General features: G+C 35.9%; 2 protein-coding genes across 2 annotated transcripts; both read right to left on the reverse strand.

Moving 5' to 3' along the window:
* Nucleotides 1–2,517: 2,517 nt before the first annotated feature.
* On the reverse strand, nt 2,518–9,316 carry LOC123556793 (uncharacterized). Its single transcript, XM_045347772.2, has 3 exons — nt 9,012–9,316; nt 6,896–6,926; nt 2,518–6,598 (listed from the first exon to the last, which is right to left on the reverse strand). Exons 1-3 carry the CDS (start codon nt 9,097–9,099, stop codon nt 6,118–6,120), a joined length of 600 nt encoding a protein of 199 aa, XP_045203707.1. The 5' UTR covers nt 9,100–9,316; the 3' UTR covers nt 2,518–6,117.
* Nucleotides 9,317–13,063: 3,747 nt separating this feature from the next.
* LOC123558865 (uncharacterized) lies at nt 13,064–14,242 on the reverse strand. Its single transcript, XM_045350709.2, has 2 exons — nt 14,065–14,242; nt 13,064–13,680 (listed from the first exon to the last, which is right to left on the reverse strand). The coding sequence occupies exons 1-2, from the start codon at nt 14,175–14,177 to the stop codon at nt 13,362–13,364; spliced, it is 432 nt and encodes a 143-aa protein (XP_045206644.1). The 5' UTR covers nt 14,178–14,242; the 3' UTR covers nt 13,064–13,361.
* Nucleotides 14,243–19,977: the final 5,735 nt, after the last annotated feature.

Raw genomic sequence — 19,977 nt, forward strand, 5'->3', positions numbered from 1 at the left:
CCCTATTACAAATGTTTTATACATTTTTATATAATTTAAAATTATATTAATTTTAATTTTATAATTACTCTCTTTAATTTACTCTCTTTAATTTGAAATTATTTTAAAAGCGCTTTTTATTTCAATATATTTTTTTTTGCATTTGATAGATATCGGGATATTTCAACAATCTGAACCTGTGTATAAAACTGTCTTTTATTTCCAATCTGACCTGGTTGTGTAACCAAATGACAATAGGAGGTAATAACAATTCTTAATCTTGCATTTCTAATGACGCCTAAAAGTTGTCGCGTGTATTTCAAAATGTACTTGACCCATACTCATGAAAATTAGAGGATTGTTATATAGCATGCTAATTTGTGCACCTAGGGTTTTGTTTAGGCTTTCACTCATCCAGACCATATATAGTTATGGCCATTGACTAAGACAAAAATATAACGGAACTAAAAGTTTGTGTCACACTTATTTAGCATGTGAAGGTATGTATCTTGGGTTTTGTTTGGGATTAACCCCCCCCCCCCACCCACCCACCCACCCCTAACACAAAATATTTGCTCTTTCAGTTTCTTTTATTTTGTGTTTCATGATATTTGTATTTAAGTATCCATTTCCTCACCCCAACCCTAGCCTCCCGATGACTCACAGTCCCAACCAAGGTTATACCCGAAACAAAGACGAAAGTCCAACACGAAAAAAAAACAAATATAAAGAACGGATCAAGCCGCCCAAATGGCGAACATTTTCAAGTCTTGCATTGTCAAAGAACATATGACGGATCTCGGGACACAAGTGTCCTATGTACACACATTAAGTATGATTTCTCAGATACATGATCAATTTACCTTATTACCAACCCCATCAAACTCTAAAACCATTCGTCGTGATCTCAACCATAGAAAGAACCGTGGGACATGGACAGAACCATCACTACAAAAATGAATATGTTTGATCTTTCGCATAACGTGCGATATTGGTCAGTTATATAATATTTAGTCGATTGTTCTCCGAGTCTTCTTGAAACGTTCATCTTGCTGACAAGGGTCCTAATTCGACACAATTCCATATTTGATTCCTTTTTTGTTCTCCTAGGTAGCATCAATGTCGTAATATTATATAGGCCATTCCGCGGGAAAAACACACCTGTATGACAGACCAGCAATCAGAACTGTTTTCCTTAAATATTTAACAAGATTATTTAATATATATCAAAAAATATCTGAAAATTTCTGGACGTTATCTTCACTAGTACGTACAAGTGTCACAATGTTTTAAGGATGTAGGGTCAATTTTTTTTTACCTTTAAGAATCTTTTCATACTCTTAGCTTACTCGTGAGCTTAAAGAACATGAGTTTCTAAGACAAATAAGGGTAGACAAAGCACAGGTCACCGCGCTCGTTTTTATTTTATAGGAAATTATTTTCACCAACTGTTTAAGCATTTCTGAAATTAAGTAAAACTGAAAAATTGGGGGTACTTATAAAACATACAATGTCCCTTATAGGTTACTAAGAATACAAGGTGATATCAGTATTATATATGCATAAATGTCATTAAAATGTCTTTCATTTTTACCTGTTGGCATAATTATCCCACCCACTTATTTTTCAATGGAAAAAACGCATTTAAAAGAAAAAATGTTGGGGTCACCGTGCACCCAAGAGCTATATTTAAAATAAAACCTTTAAGAACTGGTGATTTTTTATATTTTTAGTTTTTTTTTTTTCATTTTATACTTCCTAGATAATATAAAGTGCAATGTTGAAAACCTTTATTTCAGTTGTAGCTTATCATTATATATATATCAGTCAGGAAATATCAAAACTAAACCTGACCTACTTTTATAGATATTTGAAATTACCGACCCCTACCCCATTGTACATTTTACATCAATTTTAAACAAATGCCAGCCAAAAATAAGGATGTTTTTCCCCCCGCAAAATGTAGAATATGTTTGGTTAAATGGTACATTATTAGCCATATTTTAATTATTTAGAATAAATTTTTGACATAAATTTTGTTAGAAAGAAATATTCGAAGAAACATTTTTCAAAATGGAGGATATATACTCTGGAAAAAAAATCCGCTCGTCCATTCTTAAAGTAGGTTACCAAACACATTATCAGACGTGCATCGCTCTCTTGCGGTTTCGGGAGGCTACGTTCTCAGGAACGTGGCCTTTCCTTTAGATAAACATCGTTTATGTATTGCGTTTGCTGTTCTCAATGCTTCCTTGGAGTCTTCCCTTATCTTTTACCTTTTACAGCATAGTATCCATTAAACCTTTAAAAGATCATACTGAATCTCCTGTTAGCGAACATTGCAGACAATAATGTGTTTCGTTAGCCATTGTCCTGGTACCCAGGTAGTAACTTTTCTGAAATATGATTTTGAATGACAATGTTAATGACATGCTGAAATACATGGTGAAGTACGGGGGTGTTCTTTTTATAAATAGATGATATTCAAGATTTTCGTCGGAATAAGTGAAGAACATGCCAAGAGAAAAGAAACGCACATCAGGTTAAAAGTTCTCTTTAGCGCCTGAAAAATGACCATATAATTCAGTTTAATAAATATTAGCATTATACTTTATCACAGATATATTTAACATTTGAAATATTATACATAGTCATTCATATTTTAATTGTAAGAGACAATGCAATAAGTTGATAAATGATATTGTCTTATCAATTATAAGCCTCGTTGAAAATATGCCTATGCAAGAAAAATAATCTGTCAGTATAAAAAGCTTATATAGATACGATATGCAAGAACAAATATCAGTAGGTGTTTACGAATCGGATAGAAATATACGTCCGTCGATCACCTGCGCATGGGCGGTAACTCGGCAAGTCTCGTTACCGCCCAAATGCGCAGGTGCCATCGGGACGGATATTTCTATCCGATTCGTTAACACATGACAGATATCATTAATCATCAACAGAAAGAAACCATGAAGTTATATGTACCCCTGCTTTTTCTAAGATATTCAGATTAATATCTCAGATTTAGACAAATTTTTACAAGCAATAATTCATTTCTAGATCAAACATTTCTTTTGCCAATCTTGGGCAGCCTATGTAGTTGAATATGATTTCCTACAATATAACAACAGTTTAAACAAACCATCATTATAACATGCATACAAAGTACATCTTGCATAAAAATAAACAACCATATACAGCAATTTCTTAACTTTCCGTCTTCTTACTTCTAAACAGGCATCTCTTTTTTCATTGCATTTGCCTTTCTTTTAGACACTAATTGAAAAAATGAAAAAACAAGAGCTGTCACTGATGGTGACAAATGCCCCCGCAGCACCTTGACCTTTGACCTGTGACCCCAAAGTCAGTAGGGTGGTGTACTCAATAAGTACTATGAGCATGTGAAGTTTGAAGGTCCTGGGTGCAGTGGTTCGCGAGTAAAGTGCCTTCATGCAAAAAGTTAACGTTGGCCCCTGTGACCTTGACCTTTGACCTGGTGATCCCAAAGTCAGTAGGGATGGTGTACTCATAAAATACTATCAGCATGTGAAGTTTGAAGGTCCTGGGTGCAGTGGTTCGCGAGTAAAGTGCCTTCATGCAAAAAGTTAACGTTGGCCCCTGTGACCTTGACCTTTGACCTGGTGATCCCAAAGTCAGTAGGAATGGTGTACTCAATAAGTACTATCAGCATGTGAAGTTTGAAGGTCCAGGGTGCAGTGGTTCGCGAATAAAGTGCCTTCATGCAAAAAGTTAACGTTGGCCCCTGTGGCTTTGACCTTTGACCTGGTGATCCCAAAGTCAGTAAAGATGGTGTACTCAATAAGTACTACCAGTAGGTGAAGTTTGAAGGTCCTGGGTGCAATGGTTCACGAGTAAAGTACCTTCATGCAAAAAGTTAACATTGGCCCCTGTGACCTTGACCTTTGACCTGGTGATCCCAAAGTCAGTAAGGGTCGTGTACTCAATAAGTACTATCAGCATGTGAAGTTTGAAGTCCCAGGGTGCAGTGGTTCGCGAATAAAGTGCCTTCATGCAAAAAGTTAACGTTGGCCCCTGTGACCTTGACCTTTGACCTGGTAATCCCAAAGTCAGTAAAGATGGTGTACTCAATAAGTACTATCAGCCTGTGAAGTTTGAAGGTCCTGAGTGCAGTGGTTCGCGAGTAAAGTGCCTTCATGCAAAAAGTTAACGTTGGCCACTGTGACCGTGACCTTTGATCTGGTGACCCCAAAGTCAGTAGAGGTGGTGTACTCAATAAGTACTATCAGTACGTGAAGTTTGAAGGTCCTGAATGCAGTGGTTCACGAGTAAAGTCATGCAAAAAGTTAACGTTGTGACGAACGAACGAACGAACGAACGAACGGACAGTTGAAAACTAATATGCCTCCCTTCGGGTGCATAAAAACATTTTCACACCTAGTTTGTTTCGATAAATACGAAGTGTACGGGACTTTATATTTAACCCCAAATGAGAAGCAGCATGTTGAGACCTGCTGATCTATTTGATTAAACGCCTATTTCTATACAAGGATATATTCAACAGCGTTCACAGTACATTAACAAAACTTAAAATATTAATGATAATATATAAGAACTCACATAAGATTAAAAACTAACACCTGCTGTTATCACATATTAAATAATTATCAATAAGATTAAAACAATGCCATGAAGTCTCTAGAATACGATGTCTTAAGATTTTTTTTTAATGTTTCAAGTGATTTACTTTTGCGTAATGCAAACGGCATTTCATTCCATAGTTTTGGACCAATAGTACAAAAACTTCACCGGTAACAAATGTAAGTAATACAATGCTTGTTTGGAACTGTCAAATCTCCTCCTATTAAGGACAAGTTTTTCACACATGTTTTGAATACGCTGCGTCTTCCGCACCTCACCGTAAGCTACACAAGGCAGTAACCATATGTGAAATGGCTAGAGACAAAAATTAAAATTTCAGTGGCTGCTTTGGTTAAATATTTTCGGATGCTCTTGATTCGTAGATAATTCAACACGGCTGTACGACATTTGCGATTTGCATGATCTTTACAGTTCAAAGTTTCATCAAGGAATGCACCCAGATATGTAATCGTACTTTCACGTTTGATATCATTACCAGCAATGTTAAACCAAGTTGTAAAACTACTCCTGGAATATTATACGTGTACCGTTACGATACTGATTCCGTTTACAACATGCTATGAGATATTATTTGGACGTGCAGTCTAAACTTTTGCATTTGAAAATGAGATACATGAAAAAACGTGTCAAATAAACAAACAAAAATACATGCCACAACAAAAATGGTCTTTAAATTAGGTACATGTAGATGTCCTTGGCAATCGGCTAGTGCAGTTGTCGGGTCGACTGTAAGAAGAACGTGCTCAAAAATACTATTTGGATAAAAATGCTTTGTTATATTTTCTGGAATCATGAAGTACACTCATTCTTTCCGCTTAAGAAGATGCAATGGGGCATGAGGGGTGTTGCACATTTCATAACCTTTCATGAATAGACTCAATCAAACCGAGTCTGCTGTTGTATTGCTTGGTGGCGTTCTGTGTCAATTTCACACGACGTGTGTTTTAAACATTGCATTTTAATAAGAAAATGTTTACAGTTATCGACCTTCCTTGTTCTCTATATCCAGTCGTACTTTAAATTTAATTTATTTATGATAATCAAAAACTAAGTCAAAATACAATATAAGATTAACTGATTTGTTTTGAAACGAATTATTTATGTACCAAAGCCCGATCATTTGGAACTGATTTAACTATGATTACAATACATTGGAAATATATCTTTCTGTCAATAAGGGAACACCACGAGCTGTTAACTCGCTTGTTTATATGACTGAGTGAACGATATTTTGAGCTTACGTAGAAAACAAGTACATTTTCTTGTTTCAGTCCATAGTTTTTCAATTGTTTTACTTGTAACAATGCCCTTATACTAGTAAAATATGTATTTTATATTTGTCACATCCATTTGTTTTCACGTACAATTACCGGAAGTTATTTAACTGTCAGTTTTACTGAAATATGCTTCTGATAAAATATGTTTATATTCCTTCGACGACAAGAGTTTAGGTTGTGTCTGAATTTATCCTTACTTTAATTTCGTCAACAACTAAAGTACACCTATTCCCAAACCAATTTTAGCAAAATTCCATAAAGAATCTGTAAATGAAGGCGAATCACTTGAAGGCCAATTGTTCTGTGGTAAAGACGGCCTGTATGAAGGCCATCTGGTTGAGGATGGACCTGTTATGGACGATCTGTTTGAAGACGTGTTGAAAGGCCGTCCGGATGAGGATGAACCTGATGAGGACATCTTGGTCGAAGACCTACTAGTCGGCTGTAAACTGAATGAGTTTGAGGCCTGTCTATACCAAAAGCCACCAGGTTCGCCTCTTACATACACAGAGTGTCCTCCGCATTTTGTTGTGAGTCTTGAGTCAGCAATAGGGTTACTATGTCTCACAGGAATTCTATGGCATTTGCCAAGCCTTTCTAGATGACGAAATACCCATAACCGTCTGTTGTCCCAGGTAAACCACTGACTTTTAACTTTCGCTACAGATATTCTTTTGATATCCGACACGGAAATCCTTAAAAAAGAATTAATAGTTAAACATAGGCGGCGTATAATTTCCAAAGCGAAAAAGCACGGCATACTGGCACAATTCATTTTTATGCTTTCAGTTACTTGTTCTATGGGAATATGGAGAACATTCATTTCTACTATAATAGAATACCGCTTAAGCCGGTGCTTGGGGCGTGAGGTTTTATTGCAAATTTCATTACTCTTGCGAACAAACTCATTCAGTCCTAGTCTCTTATATACTATTATATACTATGAAATCGGTGCACCATGATTCTCCACAAGCAATATGAAACAGTTATACCTGTCTTCACAGAGTTCATCTAACGTTTCGCCTATCCGTTTATCAGTGAGCGAAAAACGACAGCTTATACACGGGTACTAAACAGTGCCTGCGGTACTGACTGTGCCGACGAGGATTGAAGGCACCTCGCTTCCTGTACCGCAGGTACTTCGTCAATGTTTACAAAACGAGCGTGATCGGCGAGTGATTTTTGTCATTTTTGTCATTTTGTTACTGCATGGAGTATTTTTTCAAAAATCGGGGAATGTAGCGGGGTGTAGATGTATCTTATCTACATATCCATGCTAAAATTTGTGGCAAATGAACAATTTCCTAGAAACGTAAGGACAAATAAGTTGGGAATGAAACGTGATTTTTTCACATCAGTGACTGTTTAGACTCGATTTCTTTTCGCTGACCCAAACGATGTCGTCTCTGCCGTCGTAAATTGTACTTATAAATGACACGTGATCTGCTAAAACATAAAATGTGTCCAGAAAATTCCGAATTTGAACGTTATGCCACTTTTGGAAAAGTGCCGCAGGCATTTTGACGATGCCGCAGCCCCTTCGAGGTGCCGTAGGCACTTTCAAAAAGTATCGGGACATAAACTTGGCCGAAACTAGACAAACAGACAAATGGAAGAACAGAGAAACAACATTTCCTTCAAGAAAACGGAAAGAAAAACGGGTGTGGAATAGTATGCAGTGGAATGCAAGTCAACTGGAGTCAGGTACCCTCATATTGTCGCATTTCAGAAAGCGGTCCGCAGAATAAAAACCCTACTTCCGTTTTCACATAAAACAACTCGAAAACAAGCAAATATTAGCATGAAAAGTGTCCTATTTTATGTAAAATTAATTCCACGAGTGGAATGATGCCCATTTGGCTCCCGATTTATGCGAAAATGCGCGAAAAATAGAAAACTTAAGATCTATTTATTAGGGACTTCTTTCGACTACACCTTCACCACGGAAGCACATTTTTGACCAGATTACTGCATTATAACCTCTGCCACGAGATAGGTAGGTAGCTGTCAGGATACGTCAAGAAATTATCATGATAAAGCGAAGTTTTCTAATAAGAGTCTCAATAGTCAGAAGTTTCCTGTAAATATTATTGCGATGATTCACATTATAATCTCGATACCATTTGTGTAAGAGCCCATTGTGGACAGCTGACATTTACTAGCTAGACAGTTATTACGGTATAAAATCAGAAACTATATCGATGTTTGAAATTTTCTGTAGTTATTTTAATAGCCTAACGTTTCCTGGAAATATTAAGTATATCTACAAAAAAAAAAAATATTTTAAAAATGTTTTCAGAAAAAATGAGAACTTAATAAGTATAGCTCATAAACGATCAAACGGGAGAATTTTAATAGTTTTTACATGTACGTAAAAACCTATTTTATTCCCTGCAAACAAAACTTTGAAAAAAAAACAACAACATATCGAGCAGAATAGGGTTTTTATTCTGCGGACCGCTTTCTGAAATGCGGCAGTATGAAGGTACCTGACCAGTTGACTTGCATTCCACTGCATACTATTCAACACCCCTTTTTCTTTTCGTTTTCTTGAAGGAAATGTTGTTTCTCTGTTCTTCCATCTGTCTAGTTTCGGCCAAATTTATGTCCCGATACTTTCTGAAAGTGCCTGCGGCACCTCGAAGGGGCTGCGGCATCGTCAAAATGCCTGCGGCACTTTTCCAAAAGTGGCATAACGTTCAAATTCGGAATTTTCTGGACACATTTTATGTTTTAGCAGATCACATGTCATTTATAAATATAATTTACGACGGTAGAGACGACATCGTTTGGGTCAGCGAAAAGAAATCGAGTCTAAACAGTCACTGATGTGAAAAAATCACGTTTCATTCTCAACTTATTTGTCCTTACGTTTCTAGGAAATTGATCATTTGCCACAAATTTTAGCATGGATATGTAGATAAGATACATCTACACCCCGCTACATTCCCCGATTTTTGAAAAAATACTCCATGCAGTAACAAAATGACAAAAATCACTCACCGATCTCGCTCGTTTTGTAAACATTGACGAAGTACCTGCGGTACAGGAAGCGAAGTGCCTTCAATCCTCGTCGGCACAGTCAGTACCGCAGGCACTGTTTAGTACCCGTGTTATACTGTCTTGAGAATAATGTATTTCGGAAGGCCTTAGCTGGAGTGTCATATCTACACAGTGATGCTGTGTCCAAACCCATATACGCAAATGTCACTGAAAGTTTATACGAAACTGTTACTTTATTTACTATATTCTCCACTCGTATACACTTTCTGTATCCTTCATTATTATACACTCTTAGCTAGTTTATTTCCGATCGTCTTTATATAAAACGTTCATAGATTAAGCTTAAACGTTGAATATCTGTTATCTATATCGAACCCTTCACTGCAAAGAAACTACATTACAGGAACTGAAAATGCAACTACATTACAAGAATTGAAAATGAAACTACATAACAGCAGTAAGATAAATATAGATATGCTGTGCACTTAGCTTCGCCATATTATTGATCTGTTTGCACGCGTCAGAAGAGGGAGGGAGGGTAGCAGTTACTGTTTTGCTTCAGTTTACAAGTAGCTCTAATTAGGTCAGGTTCATATCAACACTACCTATGGATATTGCACTATGGAACGCCCTAACTATCTTCTGATGTTGATATAGCACTTTATGCTGTACATATACCGGTATATGAAATGCCTCTACCCATATATACAGTGTTTATACATGTATATATTAAAGAGCTTAACACTGTATAGGTGATAAGATTTTTTACGAAAATAAGTCATATTATTTTTTTCGTTTTATATCTAATTTAAATTTATTTTATATCATTATACAGATTATTATTATTATACCAGATTTATATAGCGCCCTTTTCATGATCAATTTCACGTTCAAAGGCGCTTTACATAGTTCAAATGCAGCCACACAGGGCGCATAATTCATCCTCTACTAGTACAGACACAGAGCGATCTGACCAGAGGGACAGAGTGAGACAAAGCCCCTATGACAGAGAGGTCAGGAATCAGATACAGGCTTTGTAGTGCTGTTAAATACAATGTCAGTCAAGTGATAGCAGCTCCTACCACTAGCTCCCTAGCAGAAGGATGTCTCTCTGATACCATTATATGTTAGTTGAATACATGCATGCGATATGACCACTTGTAGTGCCTTAGTTAATAAACTTGTAGAATAGTTTTATTGAGTTACTCATTTCTCAATACAGTACAATGGCGACGAGGATAAAAAAGTTGACTTACAATAAATTGAAATAAAAAGTGTACTTTCAACAAAACGCTGGAATTTATGTTTACACATATAAGCAGGAACTTGAAAGTTTAGAACACTTTTTTGGACACCTTTGTTACAATAACTGTAATTTATCAATAACACTGATATTTTGACAATAAATATGGTACAAGGATTACCAGTTTTTCCCGCATTTAGTGTAAAAACGCCTGGCATAGACACAAGGTGGAAAAAATGGACAAACAGGACTCGAGCGAAAACGTAGACAGTTTTCACACGCGATTGAGAGCATTAAGCAGGAATTGCGAATTTCCTGAGACAAAGAAATTAAATCACATATTGATGATATGATCATGGACTTAAACGGTGCTAAAGTGTCCTCTAAATTAGACTTGAATCAGGGATATCAACAGCTGGAACTATCAGAACAATCACGAAACATTACGACATTCACCGCACATATTGGAGTGAGAAGATACAAACGCCTAAGCTTTGGTTTAAATAGTGCGGCGGAAATTTTCCAAAACGCTTTAAGTACGACTCTAGAGGGATTAGATGTTGTGAAAAATATTTCGGATGACATAATCGTATATGCTAGAAACCAAACAGAGCATGACAGAAGGCTTGAAGCAGTCTTAAAGCGACTACAACAAATGAACATTACGCTAAATAAAAAGAAATGTGAATTCAACCAAAGCAAATTAGAGTTCTTTGGATATGTATTTGGTGAAGACGGCATGTCGGCAGACCCAAAGAAGGTCGAAACCATCAAGAACACACCACCACCCGAGAATGTGCCAGAGGTGAGAAGCTTTTTAGCTATGACAAATTATGTGTCGCGCTTCATTCAAAATTACAGCACAATTGCAGAGCCTCTAAGGCGCCTGATAAAGAAAAACGCAGAATGGACATGGCAAAATGAACAAGAAGAAGCATTCCTTAAGCTGAAATCGATTCTCAGCAGTGATACTGTCATGGCCTACTTTGATCCTAATAAGGAAACACAGATTCATATATTTATTTATTTATTTTTTTGTTGGGTTTAACGTCGCACCGACACAATTATAGGTCATATGGCAACTTTCCAGCGTTGATGGTGGAGGAAGACCCCAGGTGCCCCTCCGTGCATTATTTCATCACGAGCGGGCACCTGGATAGAACCACCGACCTTCCGAAAGCCAGCTGGATGGCTTCCTCACATGAAGAATTCAACACCCCGATTGAGGCTCGAACAGACATCGGTGAGGGGCAAGTGATTTGAAGTCAGCGACCTTAACCACTCAGCCACGGAGGCCCCTTTATATATTAAAGACGAGCATTTCCACTAGGGGAAGAGGGGCTAAAACTGGCTACTTTTTGCACAACATACGTACATCACATGCTGGATAACATTTCTATAATATTTGACGACTCTAGATTGAATAGTTTTTGAGGTTGGTGCCACACAATTTTATGAAGAGAGGCAAGCCTAAGTGCCAAATCATTTTTTATTGATTTGTTTTTCTTTTTGAGGGAAAGACAAAAACATCCCTTTTCAGACACATAGTTCTGGTACACAAAGATAAATTCGATGTGTTAGATTTCATTCAAGACATAACTAGAAGGAAATACGAGAGTTCCATGTCTCTGTCAAAATGTTTTGCCGATGACAGGGAAGGGCTTGGCTACATGTACGCACATCTCTAATTTGTTCATTTCAATTTATACAGAAACTTGATCATCACACCGTAGTCTCAGTTGTTTTATTTTCTACCACATGGATATCTGGGTTTGATGCTAAGTAGTATTGATTTACTAGTATATTATTCAATTGTGTCACTACTGATTCTTTGCGGCGAAGAAATAGAAAATACCAAGTGCATAACTTCAAGGCAATGTTACGCTTTAAGGAGGTAGTTATTCCGGATAGATATATTTGGTTTGTCCTCTTTAGTTAAGACAAACAAAACAGACAAGGTGACACTACGAATACAAAGGAAGAAGTACATTCTCAATTGTAAAGATCGCACGGAATGGTCGGCCATTCATATCTTTATTAAGGTAGTTCTGCAGGTTTGAGAAACCGGAAGTGATGGCCTAACGTCATTTATTCGGATAACATAGAATAAAGCCTGGATGCGGCGTACGGGCATGAAAATCATTTTATGAATTAATGGCAACCTGTGAGTAAATTTAGTACAATGGCAATGTTACTACCTTTCTAAAGTTAAAATATGATACTAAAACATCTGACACGTTGAATAATTCAAAATAATGTCTTAAACCAGATCACTTTAATCATGGGCAAACACCTAAAAAAACAAGCACACGAACCTATACATTTTATTTCACAATATTATAGGCCATATGTTTATTCACAACTGTGAGAAGTTCATTAAAATCTGCATTGTAGAAAAACTTCTATTCGCGAAAATGTTATGAAAATCGTGATTTTCCCGTAGACTCCCATTATGAAAACTTTAATGGGGTCCAACTTTTTCAAATCAGTCTAGCAAAAAATCTAGCACACGACCCTATCTTTTTTATTTGCTGAATTTTCTAAGGATATTCTGAAGTTTTGAAAAATCAGGGTTTAATCAAATTTTACGTAGTAGAAAACATTTTGATCCGAACGTGCAGAACTACCTTAAAGGTAACATGTCATTACGTTCCCAGATCACAATTTCTTTGGTGTATACCTGTTAAACGTTAAAAAATAAGCCCTAGAATTTCTGGCATGGGCCTTATTTATATGATTATAGAAGTGTCACTTGTACTGTAAAACTGTAGGCCGTGTACTCGTTCAGGGATAAAATTTTGTTTACAATCCATGTGCATACAACCGAAGTTACTGCCAAAGGATAAGGAAGTAGTTTCGATCCTTGTGTCAACACTAGATTTTGCTGTAGTGTTCAAATGATAACGTGAAAATCTATAACATAAGCATTGTACTCGGCCAATATTTTTCAAGATTCCATTAAAAGTTTATAATGAAAATCAATGTGCAAAGCGAAGAAATAGAAAAGGTGGAAATAACTACCAATATTACCTCCAGGAAGGTTTTATATTCAAGTTTATAACTTAGTGTGACTGAATGTAAAAATGAACATGCCAATAGATTCGGAAATAATATTGTTTAAACCGAAATGTAAATTTCTGTGTCCATTTAAAGAATATATATTGCTCTGCTTATGCGTCCCTTGGTTAACGTTCATTGGTGCTGGTCCCTTCTTATCGTTTGCCAAGTGTCAACAGTATTATCGCCCCAACTCCAACAATTTTTGTGGCAGTCCACAGTGTACCGAGTAATGAGAACGAACTTTGTTTATGCCATCGACCACCAGGATCTCCTCTTACTTCCACATCGCGTCCGCCACATTTAGAAGTCATATGGGATTCAGGGATATAAGCCATATTGTTCACTGGAATTTTCTTACATTTACCAAGCCTTTCAAGATGGCGGAACACCCACAACCTTCGGTTGTCCCAAGTAACCCATCGGCCATTGATCTTTTTTACAGATATCGGAACGATGTCAGATACAGATAGCCTGTAAAAATAAAATTACAAAATAAATAAAATTGAAAAGTACATTACTTTTCCATCAGCACTTTGGCAAATTCTTCTTAATAATGCTCAGTAAATAAAAACAGAAAATGCAGAAATACAGAAAACGTGATTCTTTGGACTCCTGGTATAATTTACACTTTGAAACGCTCTCTCTCTCACACACAATCTTTCTTTATTATTTATTCTAACTGATTATACCCAGGTGCCCGCTTGTGATGAAATAATGCACGGAGGGGCACCTGGGGTCTTCCTCCACCATAAAAGCTGGAAAGTCGCCAAATGACCTATAATTGTGTCGATGCGACGTTAAACCCAACAAAATAAATAAATATTCTAACTGAGCGATTGAAAAAAATCAACGTACCTGCTTTCACATAAATCGTCCAATGTTTCACCTATAAGTTTATAATTTGAAAAGTGACAGCTGATGCTGTCTTGGGAATAATTTATTTCAGACGGCCATAACTGTAAAGCCATTTTGAGTATGTAATGGGAGAAAGATCAAGTTTGAAGATATCGCTTATTATTATCTTACTTTATCTCGCCCACTTGGTTAATCATGTGATCGCATGTCGACTGAACATAAGTTACACTTCACTGAGGAGGAGGTACAGTTTTCAAAGAATTGAAAATAACAAACATATCATGGAAATGAAAATGAAACTAAAGTTATTAATATATAAAGGACATACGGATTTCATTAAATAAATAACATGCTATCATAAGACACTTTTAACATTGTATATTTGAATTATAGGAATACTACTGAAATCTATACTGCTTTGTTTCTACTGCTAATGAAAGTCATTTTAGATAGGGAAAAACAAGAGATATAAACGATTATACTGATAATATGAAGAAGGTTATAATGATTACAGTGCAAATGATATTATAACTATAAATGTCTTCTATATATGTTTCCTGTATAATAATTATTGACCACTAAGCAATTTGGGAATGAATTAAAATTGAAACAAAATAGTAAGCTTGACATCAGGGTATGGTGAATTCATTTCGGATTTTGAAGATGAAATTAAATATAACTGTTTACAGCTAACATTGTCTTTTATTGTTTTCTTACTTATCCGTTGCAATTTGGTTTTTAGTTAACCAGTTAAAAAAACGCTGCCATAAAACTTATTTAGAGATAATTGTCGGTGGCTAGGACAAATAAATTGATTGATAAATGTGTCTAATATGAAAAACGTACTTAATAAATGGTGTCCTTACATAGACATTATAGGAACATTCTTTGACAGAAATGTGTAATTTTGCAATAGACGTATGTATCTGACATATATCAAAACTTCCTATCTGAATTAGCAATTAAGCCGGACCCAGGATACATCATTATATAACAGGGAAACAACTAGAACAACTAATATATTATAAAAGTTACTGAAAACATCCGGTACTTCAACAAAATGAAGCTATTATTTTTAAGGAGTCCATTCCAAGCCCTTTGCATTTTCTTCTACTTGCGGTTTCAAAGTACCGGTAATTTAATAATGTCTTTTTTTTTTAATCAAATAAGCATGATCAATGCTAGATAGAATTATCAATCTTTATTTAATCACAGTCAAAACTGTGTAAAACCGTATTCTTTGGACAGCCAAAGCACTGGTCATTATTTGCAAGTGGTCTTTGAAAAAAAATGAATTCAAACAGGTGACCTTAAAGGGCCAGAATGCCTTCGTTTATAATCTGGCTGCCATATGTTCGTTATATATCTTTCCTGATAAATTCCTATTTTCAATAATTGTTTTTTCTCACATATTTGTCATAGGTTTAGATATTTGACTTACTGAAAGTACATGTTAAAGTGCAATATTGAAAAAAGTATCGTTTCCTTCTTTTCAACAATTATAGACATATTTATGGCATTAGAAGAAAAATCTTTTAAGAAACGGGGGAATCTTTGCTGCCTGCAAACAAATAATACTAACTGCATGAATAAATTGAAGGTGTTAGCAAACGACACGAGGACTTACATGTTCATGCTGTTATAAATGTGTGTTAATTGTGAAGTTGCATGTCTTATTTTACAAAATATCAGAACTTCCTAGAAGCTATAGACTACCTAGTTCATTGACAAAGACAATGGCAAAAAGTATATGTAGTACAGGTTACGTTTCACCAGTGTTTAGAAGATTTTCACCAGAATAAGATTTACTCCGTAAGGAAAATATGGCAATTAAATGTTGCCGTGTTGTTAGATAATATACATGTACGTTCATATCAGTGTTCATACGAAGTGTGTGTACATTATGAGAAAGTTAAGATATAAGGACCAGTGAAGATGTCATTGAACGGATATAAGATACATTTAGATTATATTTGTTTTAGGTATTCATTTTTCATATTGCATCTTATTTCATTTACAATAATAGTAGTTACAAGGCATTTTCATCCAGCTGTCCATGAGATAGACCGCGATAAACTTCCGGTATTCGAGAATGATCTCAAAGAAGAACCAAACAAAACCGTTGTTTACATAGAAATTCAAACATGAAACTACAAACTCGGTATTAGGTGTTGTATGAAAGATGAGTGCGATCAGAAATGTACAATTGGCAAAGTTGAGTGATCATTTAGTAAAAACGTCATACAATTTATTTCTTAACATAATAGCCTGATGAAACTGCATTAGATGCTTTGGAATTCAAATTGATTTGATAACAATGACAAGTGATGAAAAGTACATAAGATTTGGTATTGTAACAATATCATTTTATCCGCAGCTCTGTAAGGGTAACCATGAGGAACTTTAACCAACACTAAGCTCTGTTATATTTTTATTATTATTTTGATGATAAATGTAGTGATTCATTTTATTTCTAACCTCTCAAAGATAAAAAGAAGAGAAGACTAAGTTTTATTGTGATCTTCTGCAGTATAAAATATCGTTTGTATGAAAGACATTTATGGGTTTTGTATAAAGTTACGACAGAACAATATGATTGTATTGATGGCCTGTTTTTTTAAGTTATTTACTTTTGTATCTTATACAGCATGGGCGTTGATAACACGTTAAGCTTGTGATTGCACAATGCATGGCCAGAATGCTGTTCTAGTTGGTGAACTGTGAACAAATATCTTACCCATCTATTACCATGGTAATGCAGGCCAACACAACATGATATCATAGAAAATTCATTTGAACCTGAAGAAAGTAACTGTACTTTTCATACTTCCTTTCTAAAATTACATTTACATTTCAAATTACATTTCACAATAAATCAAATAATACATCCTTGAGATTAAAACGCACCGAGAAGGCAATGTTTAGAAGATTTTTGAAAATCGGAAACGAAACAAGCGATCTATTATTATTATTATTATACCAGATTTATATAGCGCCCTTTTCATGATAAACACGTTCAAAGGCGCTTTACATATAGCAAACACAGCCACACAGGGCGCGAAATACATCCTCTACTTGTACAGACACAGAGCGATCTGACCAGAGGGACAGAGTGAGATAAAGCCCCCAGAACAGATAGAGAGAAACCCTTTTTAGATACAGACTTGTCCGGCTAACTTAGCCTAGCTCTTTGCGAATAGACAGTCTGAACCAGTACAGGCCTCTAAGTTAGGTGAGAGACACTCAAAAGCATCTCAGAAATTTCCAGTGTCTGGACCGGGATTCGAACCCCGGACCTCTGGATTGACAGTCAAGCGTGTTACCACTAGACCACGGGCCCACCCGGTCTATAGATAATGATTCTCTCATGAGTCACTTTAATCATGATAATTTATCAGAAGTTATTCAAGTCTTTAATAAAATAAATACTCATTTATTACGTTTAAATCTCAAATTTAGAAGAGAGTTTTTATTTTATTTCTTTGGCAGCTGCCATCAGTAACAAAGCTCCAATGCCCAGTCCAGTCAATATTGTAAACAGAGCATGTTTTATATCAAATAAGGTTAAGAAATTCAACAGTTTTAGTTGTTTATTTCAGCAGAACACCAGGGAGAATTAAATGTCAATAATAGTCTAAAATCATTTACCAGAGATTTGTCACAAGTTTTCACGACCTTGTTTGTCAACCAAGTTGAAAAGTGTCCCAAATGACCAGCTTGGCCACTTATATAAGCTCTGAAAGTGCCAGGACTGTCAGAATTGACCAATCATATGGTTCCATTTGTCCTGTAAGTCTGGCAGGATGACAGGATTTTTATTGGAATGGCGGCCATATTGCCAGGAATATTTTAGAAAAAGTGAATTTACATAAATAATATGAATGATAATATGCTAAAAACACTTAAAATACAAGCCTTACTAGTCATTTCAAATGTTTAACCAAAAGCTTTAATAAAAACTCATTAAAGGAAAGAATTATTAAGGAATATAAATTCCTAGCTGCAAGGATTTTGAATATTCCCGCCTGCCAAACTTAGAGGTCATAGCTGGACAAATCATTATTACAAAATACTGCAAGAATAGCTGAAAGATAGAAAAGTTACATAGTTTCTAGATGAGAAAACATTAAAAGGTTTCATGTGACACATAATATGTGAAGAACTAGCAACTAATTATTTATAAAGAGGCCTTGGAAATTTGACCCAAGGTAGACAACTCTTGTCGGCCATTTTGAAGCCAGTTTACAAAAAGGTAAGAAAATCAATGCTTTCTTCAAATATAACCGCTTAATAAATGTCCTATAAAGTCCTATATGTTCAAGATGTCCTATAACATTGTATTAATATCTTAATTTGTGAGATATTCTCTTAGTATACATAAAATAGTGGAAAAATGTCACAGTCTCGAGAAGTTCAGAAATCCTGGCAGGTAAGTGCCTTAAATACCTCCAAATATAAGCTTCATTATCAATTTATTCTGTTAGTAAAGTATCCTACATTGTCATCCAAAGTTTATATATTATGTTTCATTTAAGATATACTGTCTAGATTGTTTATTTATAAAAATAGCAATATGTAAGCTTGAGGTTAAATTTGGTATTGAAATTCTGAGTCTATTACACTCTCCCCCACTTAAAAGATATTAAACACTGTCTTTACAAGGTTATCTAGATATTCTGTTTTACAGGTATCAGAGTTAAATCCGCAGTGGCACATTTCCCATTTCTGCAGGAACTGACAATTTAGAGGGACATTTACTGCTAAGAAGCATAGACACAAGGTCAGCATCTGTACCATTTTTGATGAAATTTCGTATTGCTTTGAAGTTCAAGAAACGTCTTCTTGCACTTTCAGATTTTTGTTCCACTGGCTCCGATCCATTCAACAGAAGAAAGTTATATTTGTCAAATATCTCCTCACTAGACATTGATAACCCATCGTCGTCTTCATCAAGTCTAAAACAAGCCGACATAAAATTTAGGCGTTTGTGTGCTGGAGAATGTTTTTCCCAGTCTACAGGGGGCCATCTGACTGTCCTTCCGGTTGTTACGTTTGTGAATTTTAATGGAGATTCTACCTTTTTCCAATTTCTTAGTGCTGGAGGGAAGAGTGGCATATGTCCGGTTGTCAGGCTTTTCACAGCATTAATTACTAAGTCATTAATTAATGATATTTCTGCGATATCTGGCTCTTCTATTCCCAACAACTGACAAAGTGTCTTACTTAGTTCATAATACTCCCTCCCTAGGACAGGTTTCCTGTGTATTTCAGTGTAGAGCTGTGCATCTTGATTTTCGACGTTGAAGTACCTTGCTGGAGATTTAAGAAGTCTTGCTGAATAGCATTTATTCTCAGCCTTGAACATTACTTCACATTTATCTTTGTTTAGGAAAAAGATGTCTGCAGGTGGTAAAGTCATTTCTGGATGTGAGGGCGAGTAATGGTTACTAGTACTATCTTCATGGAGTTTCGTTGCATAATATTCAGGGGTATCAGCTGAGATCATTTCCGGATGAGAAGGTGAGTACTGCGTGTCTTGACTATACGATGATGACTTAATTGGAGTCTGTGGCAGAGGAGTTAATGGTGACCCTAGTGGTGACATGGGGGGTACCATCAATGAAGATGACATAGCTGCCAACTTGAGAACATCAAGTCTTCTTGGGGCAGCACCAGAGAAGGAAGGGGTATCATCACGTACAGGTGTCCCAATGGCCTGCAACCATCCTGACTCCCACTGTGGTAAGGTACGTGTAGCATTTTTCAAAGCTGGTATAAGGATGCGGACAGCATTCATTGCTTGTTTTGCACATTCAGAGTCAATAGGTGTTGGTTTGGCATGCCTTACATAGTTATATGGGTCCATTGCCAAATAAAAACCATAACTTTCAGTGTAAAATGCCATTTGATGTG

This window comes from Mercenaria mercenaria, chromosome 5, assembly GCF_021730395.1.
Source record: "Mercenaria mercenaria strain notata chromosome 5, MADL_Memer_1, whole genome shotgun sequence".
NCBI lineage: Eukaryota > Metazoa > Mollusca > Bivalvia > Venerida > Veneridae > Mercenaria > Mercenaria mercenaria.